The sequence below is a fragment of the Hippopotamus amphibius genome, chromosome 11, assembly GCF_030028045.1.
Source record: "Hippopotamus amphibius kiboko isolate mHipAmp2 chromosome 11, mHipAmp2.hap2, whole genome shotgun sequence".
NCBI classification, from domain to species: Eukaryota; Metazoa; Chordata; class Mammalia; order Artiodactyla; family Hippopotamidae; genus Hippopotamus; species Hippopotamus amphibius.
In genome coordinates this window covers 114,606,506-114,621,159 of record NC_080196.1, presented here as the reverse complement: position 1 = coordinate 114,621,159, position 14,654 = coordinate 114,606,506, and the positions used below count along the sequence as shown (strand labels likewise).

The 14,654-nt window shown below is 64.9% G+C and overlaps 1 protein-coding gene across 3 annotated transcripts in view; it reads right to left on the bottom strand.

Annotated features, from left to right (window-relative positions):
* Positions 1–14,654, bottom strand: part of NFATC1 (nuclear factor of activated T cells 1) — a 96,838-nt gene that overhangs the window by 55,363 nt on the left and 26,821 nt on the right. For all 3 annotated transcript variants that reach the window (XM_057699306.1, XM_057699308.1, XM_057699307.1), the window contains exons 3-4: positions 12,922–13,081; positions 590–792 (exon numbers count right to left, since the gene is read on the bottom strand). In XM_057699306.1, coding sequence (XP_057555289.1) covers positions 590–792; positions 12,922–13,081 — 363 coding nt within the window. The remainder of the gene's footprint in view (positions 1–589; positions 793–12,921; positions 13,082–14,654) is intronic.

The window sequence follows — 14,654 nt, the reverse complement described above, 5'->3', positions numbered from 1 at the left end:
ATGCCCCCTGTGTTCACGAACGGCTGCCAGACCGTGTTTAGGGTCTGTCCTCCGCCCCCGGAGCAGGTAAGTCCTGTGGGATGACAGAGCTCCCTTTCTCTGCCGCAGCTCAGGAGTGAAATACACACACTCGTCCGTTAGCGAAGCCGTGAACACAGCCCCTAGAAGCCGGCTGACCCACTCATCTCTAAGCTACTGAGTCCGATCTGACCTGCACATTCCAGCTGGTCACATCAGCGCTGGCAGAAACCTTCAGTGAACATACAACCCAGACGTACTCATCTCTCTAATGTCTCAACGTGTGCATCCTAACCACTCCTCTGACCCTCACAGTGCACTCAGAAATAGACGGGTGCCGCGTTCGCACCCGGAGGAGGAGGTGCTGGCAGCTGGGAACGGAGATCCTTATTTTAAGTGGCGACATGCACCGTGGCTGAAACCCTCAAAGAAACACATCTGTCGTCATCCATATTTGTAAAGTCCCCTGAGGTGTTAGGCCAGGGGCACCCGGGGCCCTGAGCTGCGGGAATGTGGGGAGAGACTCAGGCGGGCGGTGCCCGCCCCAGCCGCGAGCCCGCGCGCAGCTTACATGGCGCGCATGTTGTTTTCCGGCAGCAGCGGGATCTCCAGGACCTTGGTGTTGGAGAGGACGGCCTCGTGGCTGGTGGTGGAGACGGTCTTGCCCGTGATCCGGTGCACCTGGTAGAAGGCGTGGGGCCGCAGCAGCCGGTCGTCCGCCGTCCCGATGAACAGCTGCAGGGTGAGCGGTTCACTCTCCACGTAGCCGTGCAGCTGCGGAGAAGGGACAGCCGTGAGCGCCCACCACGCCCCCCGCGCAGAGGCAGCGTGTGCGGCCCGAGGCCGGCCCCCCCCCCCCCACCTACACCTCGTGCCCCAGGGCCTCTGCCCCGGAGACAGCTCTGAATGCTCGGCTGCCCACGCTGGAACACGCACACACGTGCGGCGCACACCTGCACGCGTGTCCCTGCATCACAGGAGAGCACGTGCACGGTGCCCGGGACGGCGACGGGGATCCGCAGGAGGGGCAGGAGGGACCCAGAGCCCATCTCTCCCGACGCTGCCTCCTGCTCAGACCACCCTCTGCCCACGCGCGTGCGACACGAGCATCTCGTGAGGCCCCCCTGGAGCCGGGCCAGCACCAAGCCCTCCCCACGAGCCTCCCCTGACGGGTTCAGACACATGCCCAACAGGACTCCATCCCCTTTCCCCTGCCCGGTCCAGTCCCAGCCAGCAAGCAGGACACACGCGGCGTCGGCCCTCTCCTGTCTGGCTTGGCAGGTGGCGGCCGCGGGCTGCCCTGGCGCCCGTCGCACGCGCCCCTGGGCCGGCTGCAGGACGCCCCAGGTCGCGGCCCGTCTGCCACGGCGTCGGGCCCACCACGGGGGGCTGGGGGGCGCACGTGGCCCCTCCCGTCTGGATGCAGGGTCTTGAAGACACTGCGTGTGGGCGCGAAACCCCGTGAGACGCAGGCCCCAGGACCAGCACGGGCCGATCGCCCACCAGGAGCCCGGGGGCGCGCGCGGCGCCCGCGTCTTAGGACCTACGCGGGGGCCGAGGCCCGAGCCCTCCCACCCCCCGGCACTGCCGGCCGCGCCTCCCTCAGGGGAGTCCTCGGGGCTGCACGGACCCCCTCTCCTCTCCCCTTTTCCGGCAGAGCATCTTCCAGAGGCAAACCCAGAACAGGCAGGCAGCTCAGCGTGAGGCCCGGGCCCAGCTGCCCACCCCCTCCCGCTGCAGGAGCGGGCGGCCTCGGTGGGCGGCAGCCCCCGAGGGTACTGACGCCGGACCCCCCCGGGAGGGGCAGCCGGGCCAGCACAGCCGCGCGGCCTCACCCCTTCGCTCCCTGGACTCATTTTAGCGGCTCTGACGACAGGTAGCAACGGTAACAGAGTCTGACGGGCCGAACGAGCGCCGTCCCCGCGAAGACGGTCCCTGCCCCCACGGCAGCAGAGACGCGGGTGCGGCGTGTGCGTGCGCGAGGCCGCCTGCAGGCCCCGGACCCGCCTGCCCCGCCGAGGGACTCTCCGGGGGCAGGAGCCCCTGCCAGCACCGCGGCCGCGCGGAAGCCACGGAAGAGCCGGCCCCGCGGCGGAGTTACTCTCGGTCCATCCACCCTGCCAGCCCCAGAGCCCCGCCTCCCCGCCATCCGGGCTCCACCTCTGCCCCCCGGGAAGACGCCCTGGCAGTCACGTCACAGCCCGCGGGGACAGAGGCCGGGCTGCACGACCAAGAGCTCCCAAGCCGTGCTGGCTCGGGACAGGGACGGTGCCGGGGCACCGAGGAAGCACAGGAGGAGCAGGCACCAGCTTTCCACGTTAGCGTGGAAGCCGAAGGTCTGTCTAGACGAGGAAGGTCCGTCCAGACGAGGAAGCCGGGGTCCCACCGGAAGGCCCGGCACTGGGCTCAGCCCTTTCTCTGCCCGGCTGTCGCGTGCTCTCTTCCTCGTGGAGGGTTCACGACATGCCGCTGCCATGGCGGGTCCTCCGTGTCTTCCCACGGCAGGTCCTCCGTGTCTTCCCACGCCACCCGGTCAGCAGCCCCCGCCTTGTCCCCCCGCTGCAGCCTCCCCGCGCTCCCCCCCGTCCCTGCATGTGGGACGACTCTCTCTGCAGCCCAGAGACGCGCGCCGCTGCAGGGTCGGTCAGATCAGCAGGGAACCGCCCGTCCACACGGCGCGGACGTCTCGTAATGAAGAGACGACGTCACTCACAAATGTCGACAGCTCAGAAGACGACCCCAGACGATGACATGCCGTTCCCGGCCGGTTCACACGCACTCCGCAAGCAGAGCGCCAGGGCCCGCCCAACGCCCGCCACCCACCTGGGGCCCCGGCAAGGATGTGCTCGGGCGTCAGGCTGTGGAGGGGCCGAGGAGGGGCCAGAAGCAGGATCCGGGCGGCGCCTCGCAGGGCAGGGCCCCGCAGGGTGAGGGCTCCCTGCACCGGGCCCCGTCTCCCGGCCGGCGGGGGCTGCCTGGTGTCACAGCTGTGGACACGAGACAGCAGGCCGCGCGCCAGGACGGACCGCTGCCCCTGACGCGCGAATGCACAGCTTCGGAGGAACGTCCGGCAGCTGGGACTCCCGCACGAGCTCCTCAGGGGTGTCTGGCACCTGCGGGCGCCCTGGGGCACATTCTGCAGCCCCCCGTTACCATTTAACCCTGTGTGTGTGTCACAGGCTGTGCAGAGGCTCCCGGGGGCTCTGAATGCCGCCCGCGAGGTTTTACGGAGATAAGGAGCCAGCTCCACGCAGGCCGGGCGCGTGGCTGTGAGCCTGGGCCGCGGGGACTGTGCGCACACGCACTCGCCCTCCAGACGCGCCCTGGAACTCTGTCCCTGGGGGGGAAGGCCTTCCTTCCCACAGCAGCAGGCGTTTCACGCGTCAGCCTCCCTGTCTGCACCGTGTCTGTCTGCGACCCCGTCCCGAGCACCCATGGATGTCCTCATCCTCAAGGTGGTTCCTTCCTAGCAAAATCACGGTGGCTTCCTCCTGAGCCACAGGTGTCCGGCAGGCGTGTGCGCAGAGGAAGGGCGTGGTCTCAGGCCTGCAGCCGAACCCCGCGTGGCCCCGGTGAGCAGAGAACGGGCGGCAGCATCGTTTACCGCGGGGCCCACCTGCCCACGCACGGTCCTGGCCCGCCGTGCGCACAAAGGCCACGGCAGAGCACCTCCCGCCCCCAAGGCCATCGCGCAGAGAACCTGCCAGCAGCCATGCAGTCCTGACGCTCATCGGCTCTGCAGCAGCAAGATGCCGCTCCCGTCTGAGCCGAGCTTTCCTCCAGTGTGAGCACACGGGAGTCTCCACACACAGAGTCCAGTTAGGGGAACCAGGACCGGGGGCCGGGCCCACGCGACCTCTCCTTGCTGGGGGGAACCTGAGTCTAGCCTTTTGCCGTTTAACGAACCTCCTAAGAAGCCCGTACTGCACGCTGGACTCGACCTACATTTTTATAACAGGAAACATAAAAATAAAATCAGCGACGGATGAAGAAACGCACATTGCCTCTCCGTATTCCGCCCGGGACATTAAACGCAAGAATACGTCAATGAGTCTTCGACCGAGACCAAGACCTTCTCTGGCGCAGCCGAGGCGAGCTCCTCAGCGCCGGGAGGCAGCCTCAGGCCGCCACACGGCCTGGCCAGGGTCAGACGACGTGACGATGACCCCTTCAATCCCCACAGGACTCACACTGGGGCCCTGCTCTGACGGCACGCAGGACGCAGCGGACTGTGGGTGTAACGCTGCCTTTTTAAAAACATGCCGTCTCAGTGAAAATGGGAATATGTAAGGTTGATCCTGGGAGGTAAAAACATCTATTATTTAAAGCATGACGTTCATTTTAAGAGAAGTCATTTAAATACTTCACATGTTCCACTGCATGGGTTTTCTGCCCCCAGCACGCTATCGTGTCTGTCAAAATAATATTTATAAAATGACCTGTCGTAACAATGGCCTCTCTTTGCTTCAACCTAAACTAAACAAACTGTATTATTCCATTTTCGAGGTGTAAGAGCTGGGGTGAGTTTTTAGGCGCTACGCTCGCCTCGGCAGTCACGTGGCAGGATGACAGGTGAGGCAGGGACTGGCTGGGCGCTGAGGCTCCCGCAGCGCACGCGGTGGCGGGGAGCGCCACGCAAGCGAAGGACCCGTTCACCGAGGGAAATTACTTCCGACTCAGTTTCGAGCGGGTGCAAACTCCGAGCGAGGGGTCCTTGCACCCAGCGGAGCAGGCAATTGAAGGGTACATTATGCATTTAACCCAGATGTAAAGTTTGCATCTTTACACAATCCCCAAGGGAGCTCCGCAGGAAGGAAAATCCAGTTCGCAAGCGGGTTTCACATGTTTCCAACCCAAATTTTCCTAACACTGGATTAACTTAAGGGACTGTGCCACGTGAGCATCGTCTCCACATCCACAGGCGCGTGCTCCCCGCAGGGCACCCTGTCCCCCAGCGCCTGGGAGGGAGGCCGGGCCCAGGGCCTGTGGCCGGCTCCCCACAGACCAGACCCCAGGCGGGCGGGGCCCACCCTGTGCCCCCGACCCCGCCTTCCCCGGGGCAGCCCCCCTGAACTCAACTGTGCGTACCTCAGGATGGCGGAGGGGGGCGGCGGCCACCCCCCAGGCGTACGGGCGTGGGCAGAGCTGCACCTCTGGCAGCGGGCCGGGCCCTCCGCGGTTACTGCCAGCGATGGAAGAGTGGCCGCCGGCAGGGCCTGGACGAGGGCTGACAGAGGCCCGGCGCGGGCCGAGGGCACCGCCCGCCGGGCGCCCGCACGTCCCATGACGGTCGGCCCGGCGTGAGGCCAGCTCCTGCCCTGGCCCCGGGTGCCGCTGAGGGGACGGTCACCGCACGGCCAGCCACAGCACGACCATGGGTCCCGCTGGGCGGGGCCTGGCCCACGGCAGGGCCGAGCTGGCCGCCTGGGCGGACGCAGAGCAGACAGCCCTGCCCGGTGTCCCGCAGAGGAGGAAGAGGAGACCGGCGGCCCAGCTCAGGGAGACCCTGCCACCCCCCCGGGAGCGTGCGGACGGTGCTCACGGCTCCCCAGCCGCACGCTGGGTGGGGCAGCGCTCAGGGTGCAAGCACCCCTCCAACCTAGAGCCTCCCAGAGACGGAGCCGTCTGCAGAGCGCAGCAGCAGGAACAGCCAGGAGGACTCGGACACAGGGCCCGGGCATCCACCCGTGCGCCGGAGCTCAGGCCAGGGCGGGCTCCGCGGGCGCGCGTCCTCTTTCTGCCCGCGGGGAGCAGCGCGCTCGGTGGTCGCGCCTCCCCCTCCCACCCCCCGTCCCTGTGCTGCGTGGTGCCCCGGAGCGAGGACGTCCAGGAGACCCTCCCCCGGGGAACGCGCGGCCCGCAGGCTGAGGACAGGGCTCTGCCTGGGGCCGCAGGATGGGGGCTGCCTCGGAACCGAGTGGGGAGGCCAGGCCAACCCCCACCCGAGGGCTCAGGGCATCCGTGATGCTGCCACCCGTGGGCGTGGCCCCGGGGAGACCACGGAGCCCCCGGTCAGAGCGGAGGGCCAGCCGGGGCCACGGATCTCCCTATTTTGTCGTTTTTATCAAAGACGGTGACTTCTCACCATCACACTGTCCAGCGCCCACCCCCTCCCGCCTGCACCGCACGGGCGTTTCCTGAGGGCTGGGATGGCGTGTGAGGGCAGACGCAGAGCTCTGAACGGCAACGGCCGGGACGCGGCCCTGCCCTCAGGGGACGTTCCGGGAAACCTCCTGGACTCACGCAGGAGACACGGCGGAATTACGGACCATCGCCAGAGGTTCTGCGTCCGAGGCAACTTTTGTCTACAATTCCCCACAGCCTGCAACACAGAAGCCGAAGCGTCTGAACTGGAAGGTTTTTGGAGGCTGACAATGCTGTTTATCGTCCTGAGAAGGTTTCCGCCGCTGAGCTACTCACGGCCGTCTCCCCCGGTGAACGTCCTGGCTGCAGGAGAGCCTGACCCGCGCTGTCCTCAGCTCCGCCAGGCGACGGAACTCTCAAACAGGTGTTTAGAAACCCACGTGGCGCAGCGGAGCCGGGCAGGCGAGGACACGCCCCAGCACCTCTGCGACCCTCAGAGCTATGATCACTGGCAACGCCGCGCCTCGCACGTGCTCACACCACGTGACTCCGCGGAACAGCCTTCCCACGACGGCGCGCACGCGGGCACCTCTTTGCTTTGCTTCGGGAGGAACAGACGTGTCCACGCCCTGCTCGGCACAGACGCTGACGACGTGTTTCGTGGGCTGAACGGCGCCGCCCTGAGCACCCTCAGGGCCCACTGCGTTGTGGGGGCAGGAAAGGCCGCCCCGTGGCCGCAGCTCGCGGTCAGCAGGTGCGTCCAGAGTGAGACCGCCCAGGTCCACGCGTGGCCGGCCCGGGAGGAAAAGGCCATCTGCCCGGACGCTACCGCAAGAGCAGAGGGCGGTGCCTGCCGCCCCCAGGCTGCCCCGTGTGAAAGATGAATCTGCCCCGTGGGCAGGTCCGCGGCGTGTGGCTGCCGGCCGGCCGCTGGGATTGGGGCTGCGGCCACCGGGCAGCTCTGACCCTCAGCGCCCTGCTGGGCCCCAGGGGGTTTGCCACCACATGGAATTTCTTCCACCCGCATCTGTTTCTCTGGCTTCTGTGAAAACCTAGGCTCCCAGGTTCATAATCCTGTCCGGAGCACAGAAAGAGATGCTCACTCAGGACAACTCACATAAGAAAAATGGAGCAAAGCTTCGGGTGAAACAAAACATGCCGCGGACATCAGGGAAAAGGAAGAGCTGCCGTCTGTCTGGGGCATTCAGACACCCACAGGAGGCAGGGCGCTGCACGAAACGAGACGTGACGATTTTGATGATCTGAAGAAAACGGCTGTGTCCTGGTGCGTCCCTGCCTTGGCGTCCGCTCTCAAATGCCTTCTCTGATAGATAACTACGCGTCATGGCCCACAGGGGCAAATTTGAGCCGAAAAGCCAGCCGCCCTAAGGAGAGGCCCCCGCGCCACACAGGGCACGAGGCTGGGGCCGGGATACCCCCGGGGCCGGCCCAGCCTCCCAGCCCCCGCTGCCTGCGCCACGGTGGTCCCGCGTCCCCCCGCCCGTCACCTGGCCAGACAGGGGTTACACGGGTCATTCATAACTGACAAGAACACAAATGACAAACGTGAAGTGCTGTTTAGGAACTGACAGCTCTGCACCGAGTCTCACGTTTCCGCGACCTATCAATTATTGACGCGGGCCCAGCCTCCTGTGTGACCGGCTAGATGCTATCGAGCAGGTTATTTTGGTAACTGGGTAAACAGAGCTTCACCCTTTGACCCCTGGGTCAGAGGCCAGCGACAAGCCCCAGGTCACTCCCCCAGCCTCCGTGGGGCGGCCAGAACCAGGGACCTCCACGGAAGGGCTCTCTGCTCTTGAGATGGGGACGAGGCATCAGGGATGCAGCCCAGAAGGGCAGGGAAGAGAGATGGCCAGGCCTGGACGATGGCCCAGGAGGAGAGGAGGACAGGGACGCAGCAGAAAAGAAGCAGAAAAACAAAGTGAAGAGAGTCAGGCTCCTCGAGCTGCAGTTTTCTCTTCTGAGGAAACACAGGGGCCTGGAGGCCCCTTCGGGGACATGCGCTCTGATTTATCCGTAAAAACACTGGAAAGGTAAATTCCACACAGGCCCGAGGACTCCCTCTGCTCCCCCTCCTCGGGGGGACGGCGGGGGGATGTCCCTCCTCGCCCCAGGCCCACTGACAGGAACGGCAGGGGACCAGCCACGGCCACCGTCTAGGTGCTGGGCGCAGACGGGGGCGGTGGGAGCCGACGGGCTGGGAGACGGACAGATGGGAGGTGCCCCCGGACGCACCCAGGACACCCGGCCCCGGGCTGGAGAGGCCGCCGCGCCCAGAGACCCTCGTCCGCGAGCGACTGACCAACAAGCAGGGGAGGGCCTGGGCGGGGCCGCGCGCTCACCCTGCCGGGGCACCGGTGCAAGCCCAGCAGCGCAGGAGAGACAGACCGACGGCGCGACGCGCGCGCTCTGACCGCTCCTCGTCGGCCCGTCCTGCCGGCACTGCCGGGCAAGCTCGCAGGGGCACAGGTGGGCAGAGAGATGGCCTTTGCATCCCCGTCGGAAGCTGGGGCCCCTGCCGGCAGCCCACAGACTCACACGGACAGCCGGGGCGCTGGCGGCAGGAGCTCTGGACCAAGGACAGGAGGTGCCTGGGTGCTGGGAGCCAGGACACCCCACACGGTCCCTGCGGGACACCTTGCGCCCGAGGGGCGCACTGCGTGTGTCCAAACCGTTTGTCAACAGAGGAAGAGGCAAGATTTGAAAGTGCGGGGAAACCCACACCGCTTCCTCCCTGGTCCCATCGTGACAAAGTCAGCAGAGGCCAGCGCGGATCCTGGGGCCCTGACGCAGCCCGGGGCCACGCCACACGCACCCGCCGCTGGAGCCGGCGGCCTTGCGGAGGACAGCCGGCCCCATCTCGCCCCGCCCAGCCTGCGAGGAGGGGGGCCAGCCCCTGAAGGGGCCGTCACAGCAGCCCCCGGGGCTCAGACGCACCCCCGGACACACCCGCCAGGGCTGCGGGGACCCTGGAGAGTCCGGGCTGCGGATGGTCTGGGACGCTCCCTCCCGGCACTGGCCCCGCCGGACACCGGGCAAGCCCCGCACCCACCTGTGTCCCCAGACGAAAACGGGTGGGGTGGGGCAAGACCCCCTGAACGCAGGGTCCTTTCCTAATCTGAAAGTTTAGTCTGATTCTGCCTACAGTGAAGAGTCTGCAACGCGCGGTCTCCTAGACGCAGAGGAAGCGGCTGTGTGGGGCAGCTCCCCGTGCGTGTCGGCCACTCGAGAAACGCAGGGTGTCCTCCCTGGGCCCGGCGGGGCCTCCGTCCCGCACAAGGCGCTGCTTCTGACCTTGCGACAAGCTTGCGGATGCAGGAGCAAGTCAACGCGCTGGGCATCCCGGGGGAGCAGCGACAACCCCCGGTGCAGCCCACACGCACGCCAGCCTCCCCCACGCCCCACGTGACAGCAGGTCCACGTGATGGCCTGGACGCCCCGGAACCAGCACCTGGCTTCCCTCTGACCAACTGACCGCAGGACGGCCAGTGGGAGTGGCTGTGTCCCCCGCCGTGTGGACCGGCCCGTGGCCGAGGCGCCAAGGCTCGGGTGGGAGGAGCCGCCGGTGTCGGAGGATGTGCTAAAATAGCTCACAGCGCAGAAGAAAACTTTGTGGTTACCGGGCTTTCACAGCAACTGAGAGAGTTTTCTGTTTTCATTTGTTTTATAATTATGTGCAAATTCTATTTTTATCGAATTTGCGGTCCACTAACTGAAAAAGAAAACAAACCCTAAAAGCCCCTCTTTTTACCTGCTTACCCTGCCGCAGAGATCAGAGAGAGCTCCGCTACCAGCTCCTCCTGCAGGAGAAAGGCTGACAGGGGCTGACATTTCTGTGGGGACCGGCTTCCTCCGGCGTTTCAGCTGTGCGGCGGGGGGCGGGGCCTTCCTTCTGTTTCACCCCAGAGCCAGCCCCTCCCATCCTGCCACCACGGAACGCGAGGTAATTTCTGAGGATGCGTTCTTAAGATAAATGCTGTTCCAAGTTTCAGAATTCCTGCAAAGCATCTCAATTCTCTCTGTCTCATCTTCGCTGAGAGGTTAACACCACCTGGTGCCCAAGACACTTGCCTGGTGGGAACGGAGGCCCGGTGCTGTGGCCCTGCAGGGCGTGGGGCTCCACGTGCTCCCGCAAGAGGCGGGGGCGAGCCCGCGCCCCCAGGACCACAGCCCCCACACCGAGGACAGGCCGGCCCTCACGCAGGGCCGCAGCCCGGCCCTTTGCATCTCACAGAAGCGTCCGCATGACACAAGGCTTCCTGCCATCCGGGACCAGTACCCCTCGCCTACAGAATTTACAAGAAAGGGGTCTTTTGGCCATTATTTCTCTCCTGCTGTATTCTCATTTCTCCTTATTTAACAGCCTATTTCCTCACCTTTGTAATGTCTTTTCCATTCAGCAGCAACACACGTTCTTCCAGTGGAAACCGTAGCGGGAATGGACTTAAACACTGTGTTTATGGACTCGGCTGAGAGCAGGCATGACGCAGCCTGCCTCCGCCCAGGAGGGGAGCTGAAAGGGCCGCCGGCCGCTGGGCGCTGATGAGCCCCCTGCGTTTCCCGAGTCCGGCCGCCAACCAAGTGGGTATTCATTGGCGCTGAGCGCACGGCCTCGAAGGTCGCCCCAACGTCATCCCGCGAACTCCAGGCCCTGATTGTCACGTTGGCGGACCACCACTTGTCTCTGCGTCCTCCTGCCCTCGCACGCTTTATTTTTATTTATCTAAATGGAATAAAATAAAAACACGGCGTGCCCTGCTGCCTCCCCTTCCGGCTTGCACCGTTTCCTAAATGACAGGGTCGGGGAGCCCGGTTTACGGTGGGGGCGTAGGCCGGGGAGAAACCTTCTCCGTCAACACCGCACAGCCTGCCGCTCCAGGACAAGAGGGCAAACTCGCGTCCACGGGGACCGTCGCAGGTCACATCAGAGGGGCCTGGGGGGGGACGTCAGGCTGATGAGGGACACGTACGTCCAAACGCTGACCCAGGACAGCCTGCCCGCGAGTTCACGCTCACCTCCTGCCCGGAGGAGGGTGACAGGTCCAGGACGGCGGGTGCGGCCTGGACACCCGCTATGAACACGCTGACCCCCAGGGCGCGTGGGGCGGGGGGCGGCGCCGAAGCCACGCCGGCAGAGCCCACGCCTCCCGGCACCACCGGAGCAGCAGCCCCTGCCCGCCGCCGCCCCGACACCCAGGGCAGTCCCGCGGCTCCTGCTCCCAGGTCAGAAGCAAAGCGCTGGGCGCCGGCCCGCGTCCAATGCCGGGGCTGGCGAGCAGGCCCAGGGCCGGCGCTCCGGGCCCAGCAGGGCAGGGGGCTGGAGAACCCGCGTCTGCAAGGGACCCGGTGAGACGGACCCTGCAGGTTGGGGCCGCTCTTCGGGAACCGCTGCCTCAAAGCGCCCACGGCTTCAGAGAGCAAAGGACGGAGCCTTTAAACTTAGCCTTTGAAAACCCAAGCCAGAGGCACCCCCGTGCAGGTGGACTCTGCTTCGGACCCATCTTAACGTGGCCCAAAGAGACCCTGGTCGAGGCTGCGCTGACGGCCGCCGGAGACGCGCAACAAGGATCGCGGCCACCTCTGGGCAAGCAGCCCCGGGAGGCGGGTGGCCACGGCCGCAGGCAGAGCAGGGCCGCACGCTCTCCCCGCGCGCCTGCACCTGCGGGCTCGGGGACGGGGCGGTTCTGAGCAGAGGGCTGCGCGGAGCTGGGCTCCGGGCCCTGGACGCGCCTCTCTGGCCCTCCCCGAGCGGGGGCACCAGGGGCGTCCTCCGCCCGTCCGCGAGCGGCGCGTGCTGCGGGCTGTGGCGTGGCAGCCGGGCCGGGAAGCGCGGGCGGGCGAGGGCCTCAGCAGCCACATCCACCCGTGGTGCTAGGAAGCCTGAACGTCTGCTGCTACGGGTCTGTTACAGAAAAGGTCCTCAGAAATGAAGCACTTTTATTTCAAAGCCGTATTTATTTTCGTCTATATTTTCCTATTCCAAGACACTTAAAACGCAATAGCTCCAGGGTCAAGTCTACAGCAGCCCCAGCCCACACAGCCCAATGCCACCATCCAGGCAGCGAGATGGGCCCTCAAGGTGGCCCAGGCCACCTTCGTGGACACGCTGTCTCTCCTTGGATTCTCTTCTCCTCTTTCCAATGTTTTCTGAGTCAAACGTGACTCCTCAGGGACACACAAGGATAAAGGACATTGTCCATCTGGACAAAGCAACAGCCAGGCTGTACCGAGGTCACCTCAGCCACCCACCAGGAACCACACGCAAAAGCTACAGCTCTTCAGCCTCCTAGTTGAATACAGACCTGCCACCAACACCGTCCAGGGGCGTCCCCCAACCCCGCCAGGGCCACGCTGGTCGCCCCGGCGACACCGTCCAGGGGCGTCCCCCAACCCCGCCAGGGCCACGCTGGTCGCCCCGGCGACACCGTCCACGGGCGTCCCCCCAACCCCGCCAGGGCCACGCCGGTCGCCCCCACGATCTTCAGGGCACTGCCTGCTCCCCAAAGCAGCTCCACTGAAGAGGAGCCTCCGGTCCGACACCTACCGCTGATTTACGAGCTGCGGAAGCAAGCGGAGGAGACTAGGCAGGCACTCTCATTCCACCTTTATACGTATTGAGGAGAAAACGAGGACTTGACTGTGTATAAATACTTAGCTAACCTGGCGGGAGATGAGAATTTTTTTTAAAAAGACAGAAAACGGAAAGCGCTGTTACAGCACAGCGGCCTCTGGACTGAACCAGCGCCAGCTGCTGCCCTGCAGCAGGGACGCGCCCTGGGGCCAGAGCAGAGCAGATACCTGCACACTGGGGTGTCCTCCGGCCGACGCCTTCACGGCCCCCCGACTCCCCTCCGTCTCATAATGAGCTCTGTGGTGGGACTTGGGCTGCACCTCGATCCTCAGCTCGTACGGTCCTGAGTGTGACGGCAGCTGCCAGTCGAGGGCAGGCAGAGACGGGCTGAAACAGAACACAAGAGTGTGAGACATTCATGCACACGCTCCCCGCGGCCCACAGACCCGCCCTGAGACCTGGGGCCCCGATGAGCAGCTCATCCTTCCAGGCTTGCGTCTGAAATTCCCATCAGTAAGGATAACGTCCTGACGCAGTCGTTTAAGTCTCTGCAAAACCAGTGGGGATTTGACGGTGACGGACGCCCAGAGCCTTGTCAGGTCTTCAGGACGAGGTTCTTGAATAAGGTGGACATATTTTCCCCACGCGACCTTAAAATATTTTCCTTCCTTCGCGATGGGCCTATAAATTATTTCACCTCCCTAATAAGACAGGTTCCAGAATTACAGATCTTTTTAAAATCACAGCGCTGTCGGCCTGGCCTGAGAACGGGGCAGGCTGGCCCCTCGAACGAGCTGTGGGCGGAGCTGAGCCGTCAGGGGTGCGGCCGGGCGCCGGATGAAACGGCGGGTTTGCAGCGACCTCGCCCAGCCCCCTACCTCCCGCGATCTGCGCACGACACATGGGCAGCCGCCCACCAGGGCACGAGTGAGCTGCAGCCGAAGGTCTGCAAGGCCAAGGGGGCAGCCCCGGAGCCCAGGGAGGCTCTGCGGGCAGGTGTGTTACTTGGAGGCTGGGGAAAAGGGCGTGAGCTGGGCCCTGCCGGCGGGGCCCACGGTAACCTCAAATCCCTTGAGGCACTGAAAGCCTCCCTGTATAGACAGGAAATGGAGGCCATTTGCCACCTGAAACCAGGTCCACGTGGGGCCAACGGTCCTGCTCTCCCTACAGAACGTGCTTCAGGGCCCTGCCCTGTGAAAAGACAAAAGGCTGACCCCAAAAAGCCGCAGTCCGCACAGGGAGGCCACCAGGTTCCCACAGGAGCTGGGGTCTGACCCACCCCCCCGCCTTCCTGCAACCAGAGCCCATGGCGGGGGGGTCTTGGTCCCCACGGTGACAGCCCCTCCCCCTGCCTTCTCGGACGCAGAACCTGACCCAACAGACATGCTGCTCGTCAGACCAAAGAGGCGTCTGGGAACCGACCTGGCGCGGCCAGGAGGGTGTGAATCAGGAGCCGCGCAGGGACCCCCCCCCCCCCCGCCGCCAACAGAGGTGGACGGGAGGCCCCGGTCTTGCCCTCCGCACACAGCCCCGAAGGCGCCTTCACTCCTGAAGTCTCCACCATCGAGGCCCCACTGTCCCCTCGCCCCGGCGCCTGTCGCTGACGTGTCCGTTTCCGTGTCCACAGCAGAGACACGTGGGTCCTGGCGGCCGGTTTGGGGCAGGCGGCCGGCGAGGCCGGGTTTTGTTTAGAGGCCCAGACACACGGACGCAAGCTCACGGTGTCCCAACCTGGACGCAGTCGTCCACGGCGTCCCCGAAACGCCCCCCATCTCCTCTGCCTCAGCTCCCAACTGTGAACCAGTGGTGATGTTGGAAACACAAAACAATAGAGAGAATAAAGGTATTTTTTTAAAAGAAGAAAAAGCCCAGAAATCAACGTGAATTCGGATCAAACGCGTAATTTCTAAAAACACAACATGTCTGAAATATTCCTGGAAAGGATGGTATATTTCGAGGC